The sequence below is a fragment of the Pungitius pungitius genome, chromosome 6, assembly GCF_949316345.1.
Source record: "Pungitius pungitius chromosome 6, fPunPun2.1, whole genome shotgun sequence".
NCBI lineage: Eukaryota > Metazoa > Chordata > Actinopteri > Perciformes > Gasterosteidae > Pungitius > Pungitius pungitius.
The window spans coordinates 14,646,486-14,663,233 of NC_084905.1; the positions used below are offsets into that span (position 1 = coordinate 14,646,486).

Here is a 16,748-nt window from a genome sequence, read left to right on the forward strand (position 1 = left end):
TGAGATGCTGATGAATCCCACTGACCATTTCTGAACATATTTAAAATAAATAGGACCATAATTTACAATTGTATTATATTTGTTTCACAAAAAAACCCGGACAGGTCAGACTTACTCCTGTTAACCCAAACAGCATTAGATTTTTCTAACACAGCATGCACCCTTTTCAGATTGGGCACACTTATACATTTTTAGACTTGTTTGAAATGTATGTAGGTATATATTATTGCATCTATAAATTCTGCTGTTCTTGTAATTGTTATTTTAATTATGAGTCTTTTTAAAATATCTATATTTTGGTTTTAGTAGTGTAATCTTGTTTTAAACTTGAAATATTTTCAAAGCAGTTACTCGAATTTGAAACTTTTAACAAAGTATTTTCTATGACATTCATCTTCAGAAATGTAACTGCCCAATTCCATGTTAAACTTGAACCAATGTGCAAACGATGTTGCAGCCATGTATCCGTATTGTGTGCAGCGAGGTAGCTACAAACCATATGAGCACATGTTTGGAGCGGGATGAGACAGCTGCTGCAGAAAAAAACTGTATAAGGCACAGAAAGGAAGAATAGAACAGCCTAATCAAAGCTAATGATTGTGCAGAATTTCTTCCAAGTGGCTGTTGACCTTTATGCCTGATCACAAACATCAACATGGTCATGTCAAGTTATTGTACTACTAGCCTATGATAAAACATTACATTATGTTGTTTCTAGTTAGAGATGAAAATATTTCTGTTAATAAATGTACACTCTGGTGAGGTTGGTTTTTGTGTTCTTTCTGTTCAGGTATATCTTAGACAGCTAAAAACGGACCTTCGCCTTCATAAAGAGTTTCTCAGTCTTTCGTACCGTCTCAGTTGTCGGTGAGGCCGGCGGGGCGGATCCCACATTCGAGTGAAAGAGAAAATAAAGCAGCACAATAACAATAATAACAACTCGGCCGATTCGTACAATTCGCTAGAAAGCTCCCCCGTGGATACATACCATCAAGGTGGGTGAATCCGTAGTCGTGCTACCAAGGTAACGCCGCTCCGTCCGGCTGCTGTTTAGCACGCGTCGCTGTAGCTACCGGACAACCAAGCTAGCAATGCGTGAAGATGCTACCTAACGTTAAGTCAATGGGCTGTGCTAACGGTTGTGCAGCAAGGGCCGTTTTTTTTTTAACCAAACCTCAAGAGATAACAACGGCGTGGTGGCCACACTGCTAAAGGAAATCGTAGCCACACACTCGCCGTCTAAGATAGTTAGGGAAAAATACTGCAAAAAAAAGAGAAATGCGCGATTCAAATCCGTTCCCCCTTTCAATGCACACATAGTTCAGACCAAAGTTAGCTAACGTTAGTTGCCATGATGAAAAGGGGTTTACGACTATGGGGATGTGGTGACTACTGGTTGACACATTTAGTTATGAAGCTATATTTCATGTCTAAGTTATATATCGTTTGAACCTAGATTACAGTTGTGCGCCACCTGTAGTAGAGATTTAGTTGTTACTTTCTGTTCCATATCACATCACTTTCCTTATTCTGCAGATTACGATGTTTTCATTTAATCAATGAGGTGTTATCTCTTTGAAATTCCATCATTCCTCTTGGCCCACTGAAACATCTGACGTTATCTTGTCTATAGATCGGATGGTTCGGAAATTGACCAATTAACAGTAAGAACCGCAATCAGCAACACATTGTTTATGTTATTATTTTGTCAAAATGCCAAAACACGTTTGCTCACTTTTTTATTTTCAGTTTAAAAAAAGACTGCTCTTAATGTTTTGGACATTTATGGCAATGAAAAGCCACAATTTCAATATGGAAATATCGGCTTTGTATTCTATGATGGACATTTTACTTCTTTTTTTAGCGATACAAGGATCCTACCTCATCTTTCCTGATATTGGCACCTTAACGCAGAGTAACTGCAGATAACAATTTCTCATTCAAACATCTTTTACTTTCTATTTCCCTAGATTTGATATCAATATTTTTCACTTTATGAAGTTGTGTTGAAATACAAATGACTGAGTTGTGGGCCTGGCGTTATTAATGATATGTAATGAATAACAATATTGACAAAGATAAAGAATGATCTGCACTGATATTGATCTGGGGTATTATTGAGCATTTACAGAGCAAGTGATTAATTCAACTGTGAAAAATATTGACAGAATAATCTATATAGAAAGTAATCGGTATCTGCATTCCTAATTCAATGATATTGTCCACAATAGTAATCATGTAGCGTTTAGTGATTTAAAAGTCTATTTAACCACAGTTAAGACATGTTTCAACTCATTCTGACAACATTTCTTCTCCATTAATACTTTGTGTATTTATGTATACAATATCTAAATGTCACAGGCTCTTTTTTTATTACCGCTAGAAGTCAACTGTTCACACTGTACCTTCTAGATGCCCTCAGCGATGAACGCAGTGCAGTCTGCCAGCCCAGATGTGGGATCCGCTCCAGGGTCAATGGGCAATTTTGCACTTGGAGGACAGTCTGAAGTTATGAAGCAAGTGCTGTGTGTCCTTGACAAGAAGGTCCGCAACATGGAGAAAAAAAAGGTGAGTTCATTTGAGTGCAATTTGATCTGGATCCCTTCTGATGACCACATTGTTGTGTACCTGTTGTGTCCAGTATGAGGCATTCTGCAAAAACGTTTGTCTTTTTAATTTTCTATGGCAGAGTAAACTGGATGACTATCAAGTCAAGAAGAATAAAGGGGAGCGTCTCAACCAGGACCAGCTGGTGGGTGCATTGAAACCAAGAACAAATACTCCTGTGATTATTTAAAATATATTTACAACATAGCATCCTCTCATGTGCCTTTTGCCTTCCTAGGACGCACTGACCAAATTCCAGGAAATCACCTATAACTTGGAATTTGGCCGAGAGCTGCAGAAGACGTTCATCACACTGGGACAAGATGTAAGGATGACGTTCTCTTTCTGGAACTGTTCCCTCACGGTGTTGTTTTACTTTTAGTAACTTGACTTTATGGGGTCAATTTAAATCATCATTAGATCCAGAAGGCGGTGAAGAAGTCTGCACGGCGGGAGCAGCTGCAGCGGGAGGAGGCAGAGCAAAAGAGGCTGAAGACCATTTTGGAGCTGCAGTTCCTTCTGGACCGGCTGGGAGAGGACAATGTGCGGCGGGACCTGAAGCAGGGAGTTGGCGGCTCACCAATCCTGACGGATGCACACCTTGCAGCTTTTGATGAGTTCTACAAGCTAGTGGGGCCAGACCGTGACCAAAATGTCAGGTAGGTCAGAGTAATCTGGGTGCAGTTGAGATGCCAGCGCATTGTTTCTTTTTTACCAATGGGAAGCCGTACATCTTATATATACACATGCAGGTTGGTTGACCAGTATGAAGAAGCATCTGTGCACCTCTGGGACCTACTGGAAGGGAAGGACAAGGCTGTGGTCGGGACAACATGTAAGTGACATTTCACATGCAGCCTAGGAAGTAGAGCAGTAGCGCTCAGTATTTTTGTAATAATTCCTTTAACTTCTTATTTTCTTTGGCACACACTGAAATTGGTCTGTGATTTCGCAGATTTTGACAAAACAAGTGATTTGAAGACAATTACTCAGGAAAAACTGGTGCTGGGCCTGTCATAGACCAATGATTAATCAATTCATGGACAGTTTGTCAGAAACTGTTCATCCCATAATAGATGCAATGATCTAGTCAAATGATCTAAACATGACCGTACTGTTATAAGGCACTACCGTCCACTAACAAGTCGTAATATATTAGTGTGCCATTGTATCTCATTAATGCTGCTTATCTGCAGTGCTGTGATGCAAAGAAATCAGGGTTCTGGGTGTACTGCATTCTCAGCGATCAGGCCTGAGAACTCTCCATGCTGCATTCTGCTTGGGGGGTGAGCATTGTGGGCTTACCCTGACTCAGCAGCGGGGCAGCGTGCCAGTGGCCCTGCCGCGTTTGGTTCCACTGGTAGGATGTCTGGAGCCACGTTAGGATACTGGTGACCCAGTTCACTGTGGTGAGACCGGCCAACACGTTCCCCTCAGTAAGGAGGTCTCACTCAGTGACCAGGGGTGATACTAATTCAGGAATCAGCAGACTTGTTGGGTTTTACCTCAATCGCCAGCTGATGGGGTGATTCACCTACGCGGTGGTCTTGTAGATTATTCTGTCTGCTTCACACTAAAAGTGTATATGTTATACAAGTATTGTTGGTGTCGTGTTCCCAAGCTTGCCGCAGAAGCGTCCAACAATATTGTTTATTGATTTTGTGGCTTGCTTTCAATTTTAATTGCCCACTCTTTTTATTCCCCTCCTAGACAAGGCACTGAGAGAGACTTTGGACCAGGTTATGCTGGGTGGGTACTTTGACCAGGTTCAATCTCACCAAAACGGAGTGTGTGAGGAGGAAGAGGAGGAAGAAGCAGAAGAGGAAGAGGCTGAAGAACCAGCCTCGGTGGCGGTGGCGGTGGCTGCAGCAGCAGCAGCTCCGGCTGTCGTAGCTGAATCGTCAGAAGCAGAAGAGCAGAGTCAGACTGCTGATCCAGGTCCTGATCACTCTCTTAAAAACATGCTCCGTTATACTCACTGTCTTTTTAAATGCTCACACAATGAATCTTCAACGATGTCGCCACTGCGTTCTTCTCTTTACAGAAACTGAAGTCGTTGAGGAGTTCACAGATTCCATTGCAGTAGAAACAACAGAGGTGAGATTCATGTTCCTGTTTGAAATGGTGTTTGCGCTGGTGTTACGTTTTTGCATAGTGCTTATTTTTGTTCTTTCTTTCTTCCCTCTAGTTCATAAACAGACAGTTCATTCCAGACGGCACATACAGCGGCAGCGAGAAGGTGCAGGGGGACGAGTGGGCCACAGAAACGGAGGTACGTTGCCGGGGTTGGAGTTTAATCTTTCTCTTCATTCTGTTGATCAATGTTTCTCCTGCTGTAGATGCAGACACAAAAATAACCATTAAACCACATCAAAATACTCTTGGCTAGATTCAGCAATGCATTTAGCATTTTAGTTAATTACAATTCCTCCTCTGCTTTGAAGAGCTGCACGTTGTGTCAATATAGTTTTTCCAGTGGACTTCTTGCATCTTAACGGAATAGTTTATTGTACACTGCCTGGCTTTTAAGGGAATGCTATTAAAAACACAATGAGCATGAACCTCTATGTGCACGGTCGGTGCTTACACACCAGTTTTTGGCAACGGTCATCCCAATAACCCCCATACCATTTCTCCATTATTGTCTGTCCTGTAGGTTCCTTATTCGCCTGTTCTGCCTGTCTTCCACTCTCAGGCAGTCACTGCCATTCAGCAGCAGCAGCAGCCGCCGCCGGTGCAGCCTGCGGCTTCACCTGTTGCCCTGGAGACCCACCCATTGAACTTGGTGTCTCCTGTGCCGCCCACTGACCCCCTGGTCAGGAAGCAGGTGGTGCAGGACTTAATGGCACAGATGCAGGGAATGTACAACTTCATGCAGGTGAGAACTTCATGCTATTATAGCGTCAGTTTACTGTAGATATTAAGCATGTCGCTCATCAAGTCTCTTCTCTCAGGACTCTATGCTGGAGTTTGATGGACAGCCCATTGACCCGGCCATTGTCTCAGCGCAGCCTATGAAACCTGCTCAGAACATGGACTTACCACAGATGGTGTGTCTTCCAGGTGAGAGAAACTTAGTTGTGATATCTTGTATTGTGTAAGCGCCATACTTAATAGCTTAAAAGGACTTGGCAAAGGACTGGTTTACTAAGTTGCAATAATCTTCTTAGCTCACCCAGAGTCCCGGCTATCGCAACCCAAATCTGTTCCTGTCCTACCTGACCCTGCACAAGTAAGTAATCAATCTGAAATCGACAACACTGATTGTGAGGCCACTTGGAAGATATTTTGAGAGAGAATGTTAAATTTTCACTCTGTTTGTAGGTTCCTATCGTCTCCCCGACTCCGCCCCCCATGTATCAGACCTCACACACGCCCGACCCTCGACCTGCTACAGAATCCATCGACGCCATCCAGGTATGTTTACTGCTCTGTGAAAGATTCCCCTTTGTGTGAAATAGTTGGTCGTTGTTATATATTTGATTCAGCCCTTCATATACCCAAATTCTGGAAGTATTTAGTTGACGGTTGCTGAATGATTTGAAATAGACAAGGACCATGCATCGCATCTTTTATTCCTGAAAATGTTAAGAAACTGAATTGAATGCACTCAAATAGGAAATTAAATTGAGAAATGTGTTGTTTTTGACAGACGTCCTCGTCGTCGGAGCAGCCTCCACCCTCTGCAGCTCACCCACCCGTCTCTCAAACTCAAGTATTTCAGCCTGTTTCCAAAGCTCCACACAGCAGTGGCATCAATGTCAACGCCGCACCATTCCAATCAATGCAGACAGTAAGGGAAATTGTCACAAATACAAACAAACACTTACTAAAATATTGCTAATTTTATCAAATAGTATTATAGTATATAGTATATAGTATATATAGTCATATTAAGTGTTTAATTTGAAGATTTGGCCTGTCGTGCAGTTAAACAAGGACTGCAGGATGTTCTGTACCATTCTGTAAAATTAATGACTGACTTCCATTAGAAAATGCTTATTGAGTCCTTCAGTGCCCTCTGCTCAGATTACAGTTGTGCGGTTTTGTAGTGAAACCAGGAATTAACGAGTAACCGACTTAACGCCTAACAAGCCTTTGTCCTTTCCACTGGTTTTTGGCCTAACAACAATGTGGCTCTTGTTCTCCTCTCAGGTGTTCAACCTCAATGCTCCGGTCCCACCGGCTAATGAGACGGAGGCTTTGAACCAGGCCAGCCAATACCAGAACAGCTACAACCAAGCCTTCAGCAGCCAGCCGCAGCATCCTGTGGAGCAGCCAGAGATGCAGCCAGAGCAACTGCAATCTGGTGGGCTGACTTTTAGTTTCCTTCATTATGTATTTGCTTGATTTTATTACGCCAGATTTCCCCTCCGGACTTCTATGTAAATACTGTGTGTTCAGAATCAGATCAGAATCAGAAGCCATTTATTTTAACATATGTTGCACATAGACAAATTTGACTTGGTGTATTGCTGCAATATAAAAATAAAATAATTAAAATAAGATAAAAATATACGAGCAAGAATTAACAATGTAGACATATGTACGTTTTTTTTTTTTAGTAGTTGGTGCCTTCCATTCCCAAGACCAGTCGGGGGGCCATCAACAGCCTCCGCAGCAGGGCCCAGGCTTTGCTCGACAGGGTCAGTCCTTCTACAACAGCAGAGGCATGTCGCGAGGTGGGCCTCGCAATGCCAGGGGCATGATCAACGGCTACAGAGGCTCATCGAATGGATTCCGAGGTAAGCGGCAACCTTTGGTGCTAAAAAGAAATGTCACTTTGAAAATGAGTCAAATCTCCATATGTTCTGAGTTCCAGTTGGCATTAATGAAAAATGGAAACATGTAGTGGGAGTGCTAAACTGTTCATTTTTGTTATTGTACAGGGTATTTGTTTTGTTATTGTCAATAATTTAGACTAATCTTTCCACTTTATAAAAACTTGCTCAACAAATGTTATTGTCTTGCATTTAATGATTCATATGACAGTTCTGTTATAAAAGAAACATAGAGTGAATTGAATTCATCTGTATGTATTTAACCAGTTGTTGCTGCTTCATTTGTCTTTAAGTCAATTTTTAAATCATTTAAATAGATTCACATTGGCTCTATGGGTTTTTGTTGAGGTGAAGCTCGGCCGTGTTAGATTGCAGTGACGTACAATAAAGGGACACATGCATTGTTGTAAAACGGTATGCATGGCAGAAGGGCTAAAGAGTCTGAACTTAATTTATTGCCAACCTCACCAGCAGCATTTTAAACTCTTTTTTTTTTTTCTTTAGGTGGCTATGATGGTTATCGTCCTCCTTTCGCCAACACTCCTAACTCCGGTTATGGACAGACTCAATTCAGCACACCTCGGGATTACTCAAACGGGAATTATCCGAGGGTATGGAAAAGCCATTCAGGCTTCATGCTGGATGTGCTAATGTCATCTTTGCTGTCTCCAAGAGTGGTTTCTAAAATGTCTTTCTTTCTTTCTTCCCCTCTGTTGCTCTAGGATGGTTACCAACCAAACTACAAGCGGGGAGCTGGTCAGGGACCCAGGGGAGTGTCGAGAGGCAGCACTCAGGCAATACGATCCTGAAAAGGCCTTTTTAAAATGACTGTGACAGACTAACTTGCACCACACTGAAAATTCAAAATTCAAGAATGCATTTGCCCAAGCTCACTCATGTTCTCGTTTTTTTTTTTTTGTTCGTCAGTGGTTTTTTTCTTGTCTCTCAGATCAAAGTAATGCCTGCTTTGATATTTGGAAATATTAAATCATTTAAAGTCTGAAACACAAGCTAAGTTGTAAATTCCATCATCAATTTACATAAGCGATGTGTTAATATTCCTGTAAACTTGAAAGATTTCATAAGTTATTTTTTGTATAAAAAATGCACCTGCCACTGCTGGTCCAACCCGTGGGAGTTTATTCCCCTTCTCGGTTCTTTTTCTGTCATTTTGGTTTTAAAAAAAGAAAGCGTTTTATGTTCAATGAGCTCCCGTTTCCTTGTTTGTAAATTGATGTCGCTTCAAGAGTTTCAATAAAGTTGTGTTGCATACTCAAGCTTCAGCCTCACTTTTCTGCTCTTTGGGAAAACCATGACTACAGTGAAAATATGTCAAATAAGTTCTACAAAGAATCATTCTTTTCCAATGCTAACTTTGTTCTCTCCTTTTTATGGGTTTTATTACAGCACCATTTAGCTCTTATTACTTACGAAAATGTGTATTTGTTTTTAAGTTTTTAATTTGACCGTTTAGGTAAATGTAAATCTTCGTATTAACAAAGTACAGACCAACTGCTTCGAAAAGAAACAACATTATTGTCCACGCTGTTTTCGGCCGCGGGCTGATGCGTTTTCTTGTTTTTATCCCCCTGAGTTGTGCGCAAAGGCAGAATTCAGACGCAGTTTGCCTCACACGTTGGAGTTGATAAGAAAAATGATTTAAAAGTAAAAAATTCCCGTGGATAAATTGCCTGTTATAAAACTAATGAAAGCCACAAGCCATTGACTTCGATTTGAACATTTAGTCAGTCGACAAGTGCACCTGGCAGACCGTATTCGGGGATGAACAGGGCCCCTCGTCTGAAACTGTCGCATAGTTATGACGTTGCACCGGGGGTCCTCCATGAACGGATGTTTCCACGTGAGTGTATCAACAGCATGATGCATTGCATGTAAACTCAGCCTTGCACTTGTTAGATTTACATGAAGATTGAACAACAGCTATTCTGTGTGACAGAAGGTAACTGTTTATCGGAAGTGTTTAATGTGTTTAATTCTGTGTTCCCTCGTCGCGTTGTGGCGGTGAAGTTTGCTTTCCATTGCTGCATTTGCATTTCTATCTGTTGTGGCAGAAAGTTAGCTCCAGTCAACCCGTCCTCCCATTTCATTTTAACGGAACTTTATGGTTGGTACTACAACGTGTATGTGTCTCTGGTACTGAGGTTTTCTTGCATGCTTTTTCCCCCCTTGACTTCCCTCCAGTGGTAGAAAACAATGGCGACCGTGCGCAAGAAGGTGGACAACAGGATTCGTGTCCAGATAGAGAATGGAGTCGCTCTGCACCATCGGACCATATTTGTGGTGGTGGGAGATCGGGGGAGAGATCAGGTAATACATCCTCCTCGTGCTATACACAAGTTTGTGTATTTGGAGAATCAAACCCGTTAATCTCTCTTTTTCTAATGCAGGTTGTGATTCTGCATCACATGCTGTCTAAAGCAACCGTCAAGGCACGACCTTCTGTACTCTGGTGCTACAAAAAAGAACTAGGATTCAGCAGGTGTGTGTGTGTGTGTGTGTGAGAGAGAGAGAATTCATCTCGAGAGCTTGAACTGCTTGTCATTCACTGTGTCAGAAAGTAAAATATGTTTGACTTGTGTCTGAAACAGCAATCGTAAGAAGCGCATGAGACATCTGCAGAAGAAGATAAAAACTGGCACTTTGAACCTGAATCAGGACGACCCGTTTGAACTCTTCATCGCTGCAACCAACATCCGATACTGTTACTATAATGAGACCCACAAGATCCTGGGGAACACCTACGGGATGTGTGTTCTGCAGGTGAGACACTCCTCATTGACCTGTGAGGTCAGAGTTTGGGAACCACTCCTGTAGTTGTAGATCTGACCAACTTTTTAAAATGTATTTATTTATTGTCACGCAGGACTTTGAAGCCCTCACTCCCAATCTCTTGGCGAGAACGGTTGAGACCGTTGAAGGAGGGGGTATAGTGGTGATTCTGCTAAGGACTATGAACTCGCTCAAGCAGCTCTATACTATGACCATGGTGAGGCCATTACCTGTTCCATCTGCATGCACATAAAACTATGTTTGCTTGATCGAAAAATGCATGTTGGTTGTTTTCAGGATGTTCACTCTCGATACCGGACAGAGGCCCATCAGGACGTGGTGGGGCGGTTCAATGAGAGGTAAGCGCTTGCCTTTTTAGGAAATGTTGGTGCATTAAGGAAAAGGTTTTACAATCAGTTTTGTTTTTGTTCCACTGTTTCTAGATTCATTCTGTCTCTTGCGTCATGCAAAAACTGCGTAGTCATTGATGACCAACTCAATATCCTGCCTATCTCCAGCCACATGGCAAACATCAAGCCTGTCCCACCAAAAACTCAGGTAATCATTTTAGAGTAGTCACTATTATTTGGTCAATCAATTAGTTCATTCAATTCAATTAGTCAAACTCGCGGGCCACATCCGGGCCATTAGTTGATCAACAGAAATAATAATAATCTGTTGATAATGAAGTATGAAGACCATTTACTGTTTCCAGAGCTCCTGAGAGAATTATCTACATTTCTGTTATTTTAAAGTAAATATTATTGAGGTCTTGGGCTCTGGGAATTTGTGGGCTGCCTCTTTTCCAGTAAGCTCAACATTTGCTTCATGTAATGTTAAAGAAAAAACATCCTCTGCCACTTTAACATTTTCAGGTCTGCACATATCCAGTAACAAAAGCACTTTGACTTCTGTTTTGAAAAGTTTTAAATAAACACAATTGGCTCTCCTGTAGGCTACATGTTGACTTATTTCTGACCTTTTGTCCTTCCCATTCAGGAGGATGGTTTGTCTCCACGAGAACAAGCGTTAAAGGACCTAAAGGAGTCTCTCAAGGACACTCAGCCTGTGGGTGTGTTGGTGGATTGCTGCCTGACCATGGACCAGGTCAGGACCTCTCACTAAAGCGCCACTTTACACATTCACCAAGTACAATCTTCAACGGATGCACCAATAATCTATTAAGAAACATCTCTTCATCAACAGACCACAACAGCGTTCTTGAGACATCGCACCTCGGTAGCCGTACTTACCTTTCAAGGCTTTTATGTCCTCTAGGCTAAAGGAGTGCTGAAGTTCATTGAGGCGACCTCAGAGAAGACCCTGAGGAGCACCGTGGCTCTGACCGCTGCTCGGGGTCGAGGAAAGTCTGCAGCACTCGGGCTGGCTGTCGCTGGAGCTGTGGCTTTTGGGTACGGATTAGTTTTATCTCATTTGAATGATGTTTTTTGTTGGTTGCATTGTCTTACATCTTTTGCTGATTGCGGCCTGACATTGTTTACAGCTACTCCAACATCTTTGTAACCTCCCCGAGCCCGGACAACCTTCACACCATGTTTGAATTCATCTTCAAAGGCTTTGATGCGCTACAGTATCAGGTAGGCTGCCTGACATTGTGCTCTACATCCGCAACGGTTATTTCCTGGCGTCCGCAATAACCAGTTTATATTCCCCTTTTTGCACTTGTAGGAGCATCTTGATTATGAAATCATCCAGTCCTTGAATCCAGACTTTAACAAAGCTGTGGTGCGGGTGAACATCTTCAAAGAACATCGACAGACAATTCAGGTAAACAAGACAAAAGCCCTCTTCTGTTTCTTGTTATTTACAGTAATTATTTAAATTCTCATAACTGACCATGTGACCCACAGTACATTCACCCGGGTGATGCCGTGAAGCTGGGCCAGGCCGAACTGCTGGTCATTGATGAGGCTGCAGCCATCCCTCTTCCTTTGGTTAAAAACCTGCTGGGGCCGTATCTGGTGTTCATGGCTTCGACCATCAACGGGTCAGTAATTGATATGCACATAATCACATGCAATAGTGCTTTTGTCCAAAAAGATTCCACACTGTCATTTGGAGAAACTATATTTGAGCAAAATGGATTTCATGACCAGTGATGTTGAAGCAATACTTTTTTTTTATGGCTGCAAGAACCAATGTTGTTCCTTATCATTCAATACGTTGTTAGCCAAATAAGTCACAGTTTCATAAAATATATGTTTCCTAAACCCAGGTTGACATATTTATATATATTTTTTTTCTTCATCTCTGCAGGTATGAAGGCACTGGGCGCTCTCTCTCCCTCAAGCTGATTCAGCAGTTGAGGCAGCAGAGTGCCGACAGCCAGCAGAACATGTCCGCAAAGAACCGGACCATCGACACTGAGCGGCTGGCAGCCGGTAAATACCTTCCTGGTTTCCTTATGTATGTAATCTTCCTCTGAAGGTCCCTTGCGGTCAGGTCAACCTGAAGGCAGCAACAATAACAGCAGCAACTGTTGGTTCCGCCCGCCTGCGGGTTCGCGGGCCGCCCGATTATTAGCAGCGCGTCGCCCTGCCGCCGGGCGAAGCTCCCAGGCAAACCTCCACGGCTATTGTTAACACATTTTCTCAAATCCTAACACATCGCAACAAGCCCCCCAATGCTTTGCCCTGCTCCATGTCCCGTGAATTTATTATTTTGTATTTATTTAGGATATTTTTCACATTCCGATGTCCATATATTCTGATGCATAAAGTGTTATTTAAAGGAGCATAGTAATACGCTATTGTCATTATGTAAACTGTCTGAAAATGATTGTTTATTATTATTGCAATTTATTTTGGTGCTATATATATATATATATATATATATATATATATAGCATCTCACAACAGAAAGTATTTATTTTGACAGCCCTATTAGTCGGATTGAGTTGGAGTAGAAAGAGTTAAATTGTACCTGCTGTCCATCTGTTTCACAGCTCGCTCTCTCCACGAGGTCTCTCTCCACGAGTCCATCCGGTACGCTCCTGGTGATGCGGTCGAGAAGTGGCTGAATGACCTGCTCTGTCTGGACTGTCTAAACATTCCCAGACTAATTTCTGGCTGCCCGCTCCCTCAGACGTGTGACCTGTATCCTCCAAAGGCTCTATGTTAACCCAGCTTTTGACCAGGCCTGTCACAGCAGATGCTCGTACAGTGTTTCATACAAGCTTTTCACTTTTACTTTTTCTTTGATATATTACACTAATACTATTTTTCTGACAATATGATGGATCCTAAGGATTACTATTACCTGAAAGTACTATTCTATACTGCGACTTTTCTATGAAGTATGATTTTTTTTTTTTATTCGTATAAGAAATGTAGTGCAAGTTTAAAGCAAACAGAATGGTAGCGTCCTCGGTTTGTCCTTAATCGGCATGTTTCAGATATTATGTGAACAGAGACACGCTCTTCTGTTACCACAAGGCATCCGAGGCGTTTCTGCAGAGGTTGATGGCCCTATACGTGGCGTCGCACTACAAGGTATTCACATAACTTACTTTTCTTCAAATAACTCAGTTTCCGTGACCCAGTGTTAAGTCAATTCTTGTGTGTATTCACTCAAATTATTCCTTTGGTCCAGAATTCACCAAATGACCTGCAGATGTTGTCTGATGCTCCGGCCCATCACCTGTTCTGTCTCCTGCCGCCTGTTCCTCCCACGCAGAACTCACTGCCCGAGGTGCTTGCTGTGGTGCAGGTAAGACACTTAGGGAAACAATAGTGAAGGCCATTTTATTCATTTAAAAGCAAAGTTCTGTTACAAGATTACTCGAGTTCAGAGGAAAGTGTTCCACCAAATCAGACATTTCTAATTCACTTAAAAGCATTTGCAGATCATTTCAGCATCTTTCTTTCTGCTTGTATCTTATCTGTCATGTTTACTGACTTGACTTGCTGTTTTTGCTTCGTTCTGTCCCTCAGGTGTGTCTGGAGGGAGAAATATCTCAGCAGTCCATCCTAAACAGTCTGTCCAGAGGGAAGAAGGCCTCTGGTGACCTCATTCCCTGGACGGTGTCGGAACAGGTGCCCACCGGTTATAAATCTTTTTAAAGAAATTGCTACAGCTCACGTTTGCAAACATTCATGAACTCCTGTTCCTTTCTTGTAGTTCCAAGACCCAGAGTTTGGCGGCCTCTCCGGAGCCAGAGTTGTGCGAATTGCTGTTAATCCAGACTACCAAGGGGTAAGCGTATGCGCCCCACCCAGCATGTTGGCCTCGTTGTTGGACTTTATGTAATTGTTTTTCAACCTTTCCACTAGATGGGCTACGGCTCCAGAGCTCTCCAGCAGCTACAGATGTACTATGAGGGAAAGTTTCCCACCATGGATGAGGGTGCACACGCCAATCCCAATGAGATCACCTCTGTCAGCAGTGAGGTAACAAAATGAAATGTGGATCTAGAGTAAAAACGCATTTAGAAGATTAGGTTAGACACATCGCCGTTGTCTCTTTTCCAGGCGGTCAGTCTGCTGGAGGAGGTGGTCACTCCACGGAAGGAGCTCCCTCCTCTGCTGCTCAAGCTGAGTGAGAGGAGAGCAGAGAGACTGGACTATCTAGGAGTTTCTTTTGGCCTTACTACACAACTGCTCAAGTGAGTTTCTTTAAATACGGAGACTGTCAAGTTCCTAATATTTTTAGACATTTCAAAAATTATTTTTGCGTCCCGACAGGTTCTGGAGGAGAGCGGGCTATACTCCGGTATACCTGAGACAAACCCCTGTGAGTAGAAAAATCTGTTTTTGCTGTGTTTATGTTCATTGTGCTGTGGTCCCGTGCTGTAATTATTGGCGCGTGATTCTCTGTAGAACGACCTGACAGGAGAGCACTCCTGTGTGATGCTGAAGGAGCTGAACACCGATGAAGCTGCAGAGCAGAGCCAGTGGCTGTCGGCCTTCTGGAAAGGTGAACTTCCACATTTTTCTCCTGCTCCCCCCCCCCCCCCCCCCGTTGATCCGGTTTGTTTTAACGTATTCACGTCAGTTTTTGTTTTCCTCAGATTTCCGCCGGCGCTTCCTGTCTCTTCTCTCCTACCAGTTCAGCCGCTTCCATCCGAGCCTGTCACTCAGCATCCTGCAGAACAAGAAGTCCAAGGAGGAGACGAGCAGTGAGACTCTGATCCAAATAACCGGATCATTTGTCCTCCGGAGTCTCACAGACTGGATCTAACTTCTGTTTTGACCTTCGCAGTTCTGACTCGCGCCGAGCTGGCGTCCCATTTCAGTCCTTACGACCTCAAACGTCTGGAACTGTATTCAAGGAGCATGGTGGACTACCACCTCGTCATGGATCTGATCCCAACAGTCGCTCGCATGTATTTCCTCAGGCAGCTGGGTGACATCTCTCTCTCGGCCGCACAGTGTGTAAGTTCCCTCCATGGTTGTGCTTGTCACGGATAGTATTCTTGTGATAGTTGTTGAGTTTCTGTTTCTCCCCCCCCCCCCTTCTCTAGGCGTTACTGCTGGGTATCGGGTTACAGCACAAATCGGTGGACCAGTTAGAAAAGGAAATTGAACTCCCAAGCTCACAGATCATGGGACTTTTCAACCGTCTGATCAGGAAATTTGTGCAAGTAAGTTCACTCTTGAAGTCTTCATTTGAAAATTGACACAAAGATCCTGTCAAATCTGACCACATTAATACCTTTACTGCATTGACTATCCCAGGTCTTCACCAGTGTCCAAGAGAAAGCTATTGAGGCACAGATGGCGACCTCTAAAGACATTTCCATGGAGCCGACAGTCGGAAGTCTTAAAGATGATCTGGTATGTGACGATCAGTGAATTAACCATCAAAATGGCTGTAGTAGTTTATAAAGCAAACATGCTGGTCTCGGCGTCTCATGTGAGAACGTATCTGTTACCAACAGAATGAAGCAGCCAAGGAGTTTGAGGAGAAACACAAGCAGGACGTAGAGAAAGTGAAGGAAATGGACGTGGAAGAGTGAGTATGATGTGGGAAGCATTATGTATTTTAAATGTACAGGGAAATATTTGGTACATTTGATTTCCTTTTCTATTCACAGGTACAGGATCCGTGGAGATGATGACGAGTGGGACCAGGTGTTGAAGAAAGCAGGCAACACCGCCATTGTCAGCATCAAAAGGTAGTGGGTTTTTTTCCGGATGTTTGGCAAAAGTCTTTTAATTGTAAAAACCTTTGTAACCCCATTCTACTCCCAACAGTGACAAGAAGAGAAAGTGGGAGGGGGAAAACACCAACGCAAATAATGGGGCTCCTCACCACGGAAAAGCAAAACAGAAGGAAATGCAATACGGCAAATTCAAGAAGGGCAAGGACAAGCGCGGCAAATTCGGGAAGACTAAGTGAATGTCAATGCAGTTGCGCTGATAAGAGTGTGACTGTTTGGAGAGCACGGATATCTGAGATTGTGTTGTTTTTATTCCCAGGCGTTTTTATTTTTTACGTTCTCACCGAAAAGTCTCCTTTTCTACAGAATGTCATGTCAACTCTTTTTGTGCAGCATTGCACAGACTCGAAAAATATAATGGAAAAGTTTTTTCAAAACTGAAATTTGAG

The 16,748-nt window shown here is 42.9% G+C and overlaps 2 protein-coding genes across 6 annotated transcripts; both read left to right on the plus strand.

Moving 5' to 3' along the window:
- The first annotated feature begins 837 nt into the window (after positions 1-837).
- caprin1b (cell cycle associated protein 1b) lies at positions 838-8,660 on the plus strand. 4 transcript variants are annotated; one of them, XM_037452047.2, is made up of 18 exons: positions 838-995; positions 2,413-2,568; positions 2,690-2,752; positions 2,846-2,932; positions 3,028-3,266; positions 3,360-3,442; positions 4,318-4,545; positions 4,652-4,704; positions 4,796-4,879; positions 5,264-5,485; positions 5,562-5,670; positions 5,778-5,839; positions 5,932-6,024; positions 6,260-6,400; positions 6,763-6,916; positions 7,173-7,352; positions 7,893-7,999; positions 8,111-8,660. In XM_037452047.2, the coding sequence occupies exons 2-18, from the start codon at positions 2,413-2,415 to the stop codon at positions 8,195-8,197; spliced, it is 2,148 nt and encodes a 715-aa protein (XP_037307944.2). In that variant the 5' UTR covers positions 838-995; the 3' UTR covers positions 8,198-8,660. The 4 variants fall into 4 exon arrangements, with proteins under 4 accessions (XP_037307944.2, XP_037307946.2, XP_037307947.2 ...); XM_037452049.2 differs by having other exon boundaries at positions 7,176-7,352; XM_037452050.2 differs by having other exon boundaries at positions 5,303-5,485.
- A 481-nt stretch (positions 8,661-9,141) lies between these two features.
- nat10 (N-acetyltransferase 10) lies at positions 9,142-16,538 on the plus strand. Of its 2 annotated transcripts, none has more exons than XM_037451950.2 (29): positions 9,142-9,249; positions 9,591-9,716; positions 9,797-9,888; positions 9,998-10,169; positions 10,273-10,395; positions 10,476-10,537; positions 10,622-10,736; positions 11,178-11,285; positions 11,457-11,590; positions 11,683-11,776; positions 11,868-11,966; positions 12,050-12,186; positions 12,456-12,580; positions 13,144-13,294; positions 13,594-13,690; positions 13,791-13,907; positions 14,132-14,233; positions 14,319-14,393; positions 14,471-14,587; positions 14,669-14,802; positions 14,882-14,930; positions 15,017-15,113; positions 15,208-15,315; positions 15,399-15,571; positions 15,661-15,780; positions 15,875-15,973; positions 16,078-16,151; positions 16,234-16,314; positions 16,394-16,538. In XM_037451950.2, exons 2-29 carry the CDS (start codon positions 9,603-9,605, stop codon positions 16,536-16,538), a joined length of 3,114 nt encoding a protein of 1,037 aa, XP_037307847.1. In that variant the 5' UTR covers positions 9,142-9,249; positions 9,591-9,602. The 2 variants fall into 2 exon arrangements, with proteins under 2 accessions (XP_037307847.1, XP_037307846.1); XM_037451949.2 differs by having other exon boundaries at positions 9,195-9,348.
- The last annotated feature ends 210 nt before the right edge of the window (positions 16,539-16,748 follow it).